General features: G+C 34.6%; 1 protein-coding gene across 3 annotated transcripts in view; it reads right to left on the reverse strand.

Annotated features, from left to right (window-relative positions):
* Positions 1-454: 454 nt before the first annotated feature.
* IGF1 (insulin like growth factor 1) overlaps positions 455-8816 on the reverse strand; it is a 73691-nt gene continuing 65329 nt past the window's right edge. For all 3 annotated transcript variants that reach the window (XM_031025916.2, XM_006731307.3, XM_006731308.3), the window contains one exon: positions 455-6769. In XM_031025916.2, the coding sequence (XP_030881776.1) occupies positions 6744-6769 (26 nt within the window). In that variant the 3' untranslated portion in view covers positions 455-6743. The remainder of the gene's footprint in view (positions 6770-8816) is intronic.

Raw genomic sequence — 8816 nt, forward strand, 5'->3', positions numbered from 1 at the left:
AGATTTAGAAAGATTTATTGAAATAAAAACTCAATGCTGAGAGACCACATTCTTATGAAATCTCACAATATGGGTAAATATTGAATGCTACTTGTATATTATGTGCCCTATTTGATAGAAAATCTTTTCCCAGACCCTTTGTGTCATGGATTATAACTCACCGTTGGGTTACAGTGAGTGGGGTTGGTTAATTACACCTGCTTTATTGTTAATGCATATATCGTACAATTCATACATCTCTTACATAGTTTGTACAAGCTCTTTCAAACATTTATTTTTAAATATAATCTGTAAATTCTATAAGATATCTCCATTCTGGTGTATGATTAGTTTTATTTTTCTGGGTAAGTTTTCTTGTTAATTTGTTGCAGTGACCTTCATTAATAAAAATGCTACATAACAATAGAATTCTTAAGGAATGACACATTACACCAACATTGTCCAAAAGAACTAATTAATCAAACATGATTAATTTTAATGTAATTACTAAAGAAAGATATATCATTTTATTATGACGCTCTAGCCATACATTTTTCCAAATATGCTTACTTAACAGTAAATGTAAGATAATGATTCAGTTAGTTACAGTTTTAGAAGTCATTAGGATCGATATTTCTCTGCCATAAATGAATAATGATTTCAAATACAATCAGAGTTAATTTAATAAAAAATACGCTTTTGAACTAAGATATAACGAATGACCAATCATTATTTTCTGGTTTCAAAGCAGCAGGGAAAAATTCAGTGTCTGTAAGTGTACTTATCACACTTGGTCTGTAAGTGTGATAAAACCATATGAAGCAAAACACATGATGTAATCCCAGTTCTCATAGTTCATTAACTCTCTTAGTAACAAGAGATCTGACATGGTATTTGGGGCCTTTATGTAAACTGAATACAAGCTGCATGGTGTTTGAAAGTTTTTAATATTTTGAATAGACATTTTAATGATACACAGACACAGATAAGAGATGTGAGTAGACAGTTTGAGGTTTCAGAGTCCCTCCTGCAGTGTGTTTAGCAGCAGGTACAAGATAAATATCCAAACAAAATCAGATTAAGGGATTAACAGAAGTGACTTTGCTCTGGGTAGGTAAATGGGGCCAGTGGGTGACTTCGAAGGGATTTTTGAGTTTTGTTTTTATTTTTCCAACTTTTACATCAGTGCATTTTGGGCAAAAGAAAATGAATAATGTTTACTTTTAGGATGCAGTAGGTCTGGGCAATTAAATAAAAGGCAGATTCTAAGGCTTGCAAAAGGTCATTCTGAAGGTATCAGATGATTCAGCAGGGATAAAGTAGGAGAAACTATCTCCATCTTAACTCACATTTCAATTGATCAGTTACATTTGGACTTTTGTGTTCCCCTTTTAAAATTAACATTTTTTTTCCTTCAAAGACCCTATCAATGACAGCTGAAGAATGGGGAGAAAGAGGGACCATGTTTAAGATCAAGGTGTAATCATAAATTAAGAGGGAACATGTGGAATATATGTTTTTTAAAGAGGTCCCTTTAATTCTAGGGTTTCAGCTTGGTCACCCCTCTATAAAAATTTGAGGCAAATACTAAATGAATAAGGACTGGGAGGAATAGAGACAGTTTCAAAAATTCCCTGGGCCTCTGTCTTATCTATGAGAGGTTTCCCCCAAGAAAGTATTGTTCTAGATAGGACTTGGTTATTTTAATTGGTATCTTTATCCTGTACCATATGCACTTTAAAGCTTCAGACAGTCCTCTCATCTCCTTTTTTTTTTAAATAGAAATCACACAAAAAAGATATCTATGTATCAGTTTCTAACACCTAACAGGAAAGTCTTTTAGAATATTAAAATAGCAATAAGCAAATATGTACTATAGGATTAAACACTAGCATTTAAACAAACCAAAAACAAAAATCAACAAAATTTTCTTCTTGTTTTTGCTCCCTCATATTCTGAACTTCATGATCATTGCAAGAGAGGGAATAAAGAATTACAATTCTTCTATTAAAATTTTTTTAAATAAATGATGCCATAATGACGGATAAATCAGATTTATCTTTTGAAAACATTGATGGGAAAGCCCAGGTGATTTGAGTGGGAATGCTCTTTCTTATGAAGAGAGCCAAACAGGAACTGTCTCTAATAAATTAGTACACTCTTTTAAGATTAAAAATAGCAAAACCATTTTAAATAGTCTGATTATAGCTTCAACAAGTCAAACATACACTTCTATCTAGCCTATAGTTTTAAAGAGTCTATGTGGGTTTAACTTATCATCCCTCATTCCAATATAAAAAAAGAAGAAAGAACCAAGTCATTTTTGAACATTAAGATATTCATAAAGACTGTATAAAGTAAAAAACAAAACAAAACAAAACCCAAAAACGAAAACAAAAACAAATCTTCACAGATTGTTAGCCATCTCTTTCAACGATTTCTATAAATTCTTCTCTTTCCTTATCAGTAGATAACCCCCATCTCATAAGGAAATACTTTCCAACACTTCCCAATGAGATCAGTGATTGCTTTTTATGAGAGCTACTGCTCTTTGAGATGTTTAGATGAAGGGAGAGTATCTTCTATAAATCAGTAAATGCCAAAGAATGACTTAAGGGGGATGTGGCAGAAGCTATCTTTAGCAGATTTAATCTATGCATTTTTTCTCTTTGTTTTTATTTTCTCCACTTGCTGAATATCTGTTTTAGAGCAGAGAGCACAAAAATCAATAAGTAACTTCATCATGTTTTGTTCTGCCATTTGTGTGTAAGGTCCTTTTTTTCCCCATGTATACTCTATGCTCTTGGTCGAGGTGTTTGGATTGGATAACATATTGCTAATTTTGCTGAGTTTGAGAGCCAGCAGAATAACAGAGCCTTCTAACTTTACAAAAATTCCATCTTCTGTCCCTACACCCCCAAACTCACAATTTGGTGAACAGTACGCTACTTGTGATAAAAAGTTGAAAGGTGGTGGCGACTAGACCTCATGCTATTTTATTAAGCCATCTATCTATAGAATTGTTGTTTTCATACTTTAAAAAAATATGTCTATGCTTTCTTTTTTTTTCCTTTTTTTTTTTTTTTTTTAGTCAAGTACTTTCTTAAAGAAACAATAGCACCACATTGGCATAGCCGGCCAAACAATAAATGGGAAAGCAAAATGTGCTACATCGTCCATTTGAGCAGTCTCCCAAGCGCATAAACTAGTAACAGAAACCCTGGAGCCACAGTGCATGAGATGGTGTCATCACACAAACATTGACATTCCAAGGAGGGGATGGATTCTCAAGGGAGGCTAGGCCTTTTTTTTTCCCCCCCAATAAGTTTTTTCAAGGAAGTGATTTCTTCCCAGTATTCCATTGGACTCTTAGATTGAGCGTTCGTGTGTGCACGTGTGCGTGCCTGTCGGGGGGTGGGTGTTGCAAGTTTTTCTTTATTTCTAGAAGAGTGGATTCTGATGGAAGGGTACATTAACTTTTTCAGTGGATCTTCCTCATCTTAAGGTGTTCAAAAGATACTGTAATGTTATTTGGGGAACTGGGAACTGAAATTTGATCTAGGTATTCAGTATTGTCAGTTAAATTAAAGCTAAGCCTGTAAGCTGAAAGCTCATTCTTACTGATATTTACAGCTTTTTCATAAACATTTTGAAATTGCCTCATTTGAAAAATCCAAAGCAAAGCTTATAAAAGTTTTGAGATGTGAAATTTTAGGTGCTCCTTTCTATTGATCCTGGGTCATTCTGCTGTAGTATGTAGATCAACTGATTTTTGAGGTTTTACATTGATCCCCCAGTTTTATTCATTTAAAAATAAGATAGTGAGTTAGTATAATTAGTTAATTTTTAGTTCATTGATTTATGATACAGTTGGAGAGGATTATGTGTCAGAAAAAATGAAGAAAGATAATATAGCTTTGCATATTTAAGCTTTCCTCACTAGGGTAGTTTTGGCTGTGAATAGAATTATTAAGTGAATCAAATAAGTCATAGACACTCTTAGAATTACCATATCCAACTGTGCCTGGAAACCCATAGGTCTGCAGAAGATTGCATGTAAAGTGTTGCTGGGAGATAGCAATTTTAAAAGATATACATGAAGAAAAAGAAATAAAAACCAGAAGGGCCATTTTGGGAAGAGAGGTCCAGCATCTAAATCCACAGAACACATCTCTCTGGAAAACAGATTTAAGGGCAAAAATGACTTCTAGTTTCTTTTACATTTGTCTATAGTGATCACAACATTGCTCAGTATGACAGAGGTGCTCAATTCAAGTAATGCTGAGGGTCTGAGGGTTTAAGCACTTATTGGCTGAGCAAGGGTACCCACTATATAGGGCTTCTTTTTGCATATGTTTGAAGATCCAGGAGGTCTTAGACGTTTTCTAATTTCTGAACCTTGAGGTGAAACAGTGGGATGGAAACTAAAGATGCTATTCTGGTTTTCCATGCACAATTTCCAAGAACAAAGAAATACACTTTGCATGAAGTAATCAAGGCTGGTGGCTTTTCACCAAAAAGTTTGAAGGCAGATAAAAAGATCTGAATGATGGATGATTCATTGTTCTAATAAGAAAATCTTAAAATGTAGATGGGAAACATTTTCTAGATCACCATGGGCCTATCCTCACTGTTGGATTTTCTTGATATCAATTTTCAGTTGAATGGATAAGATGCATCCGCAGATGGCCAGGGGTCACTCTTGTCAGCAGACATAAAAGAAAATTTCTAGTTCTAAAGGAAAATTTTGCCTCTCAACTAGCAACTCTAGTCAAGCATATTTTAACAAAAATTAAAAAAATGTATATGTATATGTAAATATAGCTAAGGATAAGAGCAAAATTTATTAAAGAAAGTGATTTTGTGATTTTGTAGAATAAGATATTATTTCAATATTTGAAATCCTGGGCCATTTTTTTAGGTTACCCAAAAAGAAGGAATAACTATATTGTTCAAAATGAATAGAGTATCATTTATAATTTTACAAGAAGTATTACTAGATTACTAGTAACTGCCTGGAGGAGTCAATGAGTGCCAACAGATGGAGTAGTCCCTCTTTCACTGGTGGAAGTCTTTTTTTTTTCTTTTTTTCTTTTCATTTCTCTCTTTGCACTTTGTATTCATAAATCCAAATGCAGAATTCAGATCTGATTGTAAATCAGATATTTCTTACTTATTTTGAAAGGGTTTTAAAAGAGATGGAGCTGGCAGCTTTTAACAACTAGATAGTTGGATAGTTTGTGGGATAGCTACATTGACAAGAATTAGCACATCAGGAACATTCAGCTGATCAGTTCCCTAGCTATGATGTGAATGGGTTGTTTCTACAATTCCTTGCATCCCAGCAGCTGAAGGGCTCTGACCTTGTGCCCTTATAGCAACCCAGGATAAAATCTGGAGCTTTATCTTTGTAATCTTTAATACCACCCCTGTGAGGTAGGTAGATGGCGTTTTGCCCCCATTTTGTAGATGAGGAAACTGAGGCACAGAGAGGTGAAGTGACTTGCCCAAAGTCACACAGTGGTGAGTCCGTGACAGAGTCAGCAAATGTTTATTTCTTCAGTGAGAAATAGAAGCCAGGACTGTTAAATTCCTAGCCTTCTGCTTTTTCCACTCCTCTCTGGACTCCCCAATCAAATTTGCATTAGCGGACTTTGTGTCTTAAGTTTTTCTTGGAAGGGATCATTGGGGGAATTTTGCCTTCTTTCCCAAATGGATGGATTTTTAGGACTCTTCCCCTTCGTATCATCTTTGGCTCCAGGCTTCTTCTGTTTTGCTTTCACCTTTTACCGTTTTGGCCAGACTCTTTCATATAACAAACTACAAAATAGCACCATTGTACTAAAAAACAGAGTTTTACATACTGTTTGTGATATATCCTGTATTCTTGATATGCTAAATTTACATAGTGCTCTATATGGAAAAAATAAAAAGAGAGAAGTTACTAATCAGGTTGCACATTAACTCATCATTTGAAGGAACTGTTGAGAGTTTGAGACTTTCTATGCTTAAAACATATGCCTAAAAATGATTGGCCTCAAAATTTTTTTTAGCAAGATGTGGAAAAATAAAGCTTTGTGTCTAAAATAAATGGATCCAACTTATATTTGGTACAAATGCCACAGATGGAATCTTTTGGGTTAAAATCTTTTGGGTGTGCTATTTGACTGCTTGTTGCTGCTCTTGAGGAGGCCAAATTTGGCAAATATAAAGATGAAGTGGGGGGAGGGTGAATATAGACAAACAAGATTATCAGACACTGTAAAACAAATGGCCTGTGTTGCGTAGAAAGAAGTGCAAATTAAAAAAAAAAAAAAAGAATAAACCACTTAGACAAGACTGCTGAATGAATGGCTCCAGCAGCCAAGACTCAGAAACAAATTTAGTGCAACTGGATCTATACAACGCCCATGCATTTGTGGCTCTTGAGAAGCAGGGACTAAGATATATTTATATATATATTTTTCTCTATAGAACATTATTGATAAAGGATCAACAACAATCTACCAACTCCAGGACCATTTTTGCAAGGTGCAAAGCTTTTAACAATCACTCCTAAAGACAATGTTGGAATGTTTACTTGCGTATTTCATTGGGGGGAATGCCCATCTTATGAAATGTTATCAAACTTATTTTTTTTGGTAAGTCTTCTGATGTTTATCAGGTAACTCCTACAGAGCAAATGATCCTGCTGGTGGCATGTCATTCTTCACAATTCAGGAATGTCTTCCTACATTCTGTAGTTCTTGTTTCCTGCACTCCCTCTACTTGCGTTCTTCAAATGTACTTCCTAAAAATAAGGGAGAAAAAGTGACATTAATTTGATGAAGTTTTATGTACCCTACCCATCTATTTCTAACACTGGGTCTCAACCTTTCATAGTTGATACTTCATCAGTCAATCTCACGGACAGCTTGAGCCTGTTTCTTTTCTAAGAAAGACATATGTAAGTAGATAGGCCTTTAGTTTTTAGTTTAGTCAAACTTTACTCAGGCTACTTTATGTGCCCCTGGTGTCATGGGGACTACAGATTGCTTTCTAATCACACAGAAATGTGTTTCTATTCATCTGCCACTATCGTGGATTTGTTGACCAAAGGAGACTGAAAAATCCAGAATTCTGGCCCGTGGCATCTTTTCCTACTAAGAGGGGAAAAAAAAAAAGGAACACATTCTGGGATCATCCTCTGTAGTTTTATTGCATTTTGTTTTGGTTTAATTTTTGTAAAAAGGAGACATTTTTCATTTTTTTTCTTTTTCTCCTATGGAGAAAGGGAGAGTTTTAGAAGTAGAAGATTGGGAAGTTTTATAATTGACTTAGAATCTGTAAAATCACAGACGTACTGAGCTGGGTTCAAATCTTGACTCTTTCAGTTTTAGTTATGTGAACTTGTGCAAGTGGCAATCTCTTGTGTCTCAATTTCATCTATAAACTAGCATAATAATAGTTCCTACCTTGTAGGATTAAGAATTAAAGAATTAGTACCTAAAAAGACTTATATAGGCCTGGCACATGGGAAGCACTACATAAGTATTAGTTATCATTATTTACTTGTTATTATTATTATTTCATCTTTATTGGAAACTATTCCTGCGATAAAAACCCTGCGTTCCTTGCTTTAGTGCTACCATTCACTTATTAGCAAGCAATGCTGTTATCCAAGGAATATTGAGTTTTGCTTAGAATAGAAGCCCTATATAGTAGAGACCCCTCTGTCTGTTCACTGTTATATCCCTTTCTCTAAAACAATGCCTGGAATATTGCAGTTGCTCAATAAATAGCTATAGAATGAATTAAAAGACTATACTGGGCCCTCTAATAATGTATAGAATCAAGTCATTATACTTTTCCTATAGTTATTATTTTATCCTTGAATATATTTAAATAGCAAAGTTTATACAAATAACATATGGATTAAATCCAGGAGGAAATGGCATCTGCATGCATAAACATAAGGAGCTTTTCTCTTGGTTTCACCTCTAACCAGGAGGCCCTTAGAGGAGGACATAATGAATCATTATTGGTACAGAATAAAGTTCAAGAATCCACAATATCCCTTTTTCCCAGAACATATTTTCATCATGACCAAAAACAAGAGTTCTCACTAAAGGTGTCTGGAATCTCCAAATTCTTCCTTCTGGCTAAAATAATGACCTCTCAACCCAATCATTCTTAGGAACTTATAGGTCATTGTAAAGGACTTTGGAAAGTGTTCAGACCTGAGACCTGCAGGGTGTGAGAAGCTGGGACAGAATCGACTACAATCCCTGGAAATAATACCTATTGGCTAAGGCCCATAGGGATTTGGTAATTTTTCTTACACATATTTTTCAGCTCTACCTGAAATGTAGAGTTATCAAGTCCTTCAAAAAAGCTAGTTAGCACTTTGTACGTTGATGGTTAATATCCTGTACTGACTAAATAGAAGGAAGATAGTTTCATTGTGTAAATATGTTTATTAAAATAACTAGCTCAGTGGCCATTAAAAACTTATGGGAAGAAGTTTGGCATTTGTATAGGATAGCTTGAAATGCATCTGTTTAAAATACTGGCACTTTTCCCCCAGATACCATACAACTTTACCAAGTCCACTTAACATGCATTTGTTGATATAAAAATATCCACTGTTAAGCTACCAGTAAATTTATATTCCTAATCTTACATGTTATTCTGCATTCTTTTTTTTCAGATGCATTTTTTAAAAATTTTATTATATTATGTTAATCACCATACATTACATCATTAGTTTTTGAAGTAGTGTTCCATGATTCACTGTTTGTGTATAACACCCAGTGCTCCATTCAATACGTGCCCTCTTTAATACCTATCACCAGGTT

Source organism: Leptonychotes weddellii, chromosome 5, assembly GCF_054177405.1.
Source record: "Leptonychotes weddellii isolate Sample4059 chromosome 5, ASM5417740v2, whole genome shotgun sequence".
Taxonomy (NCBI): Eukaryota; Metazoa; Chordata; class Mammalia; order Carnivora; family Phocidae; genus Leptonychotes; species Leptonychotes weddellii.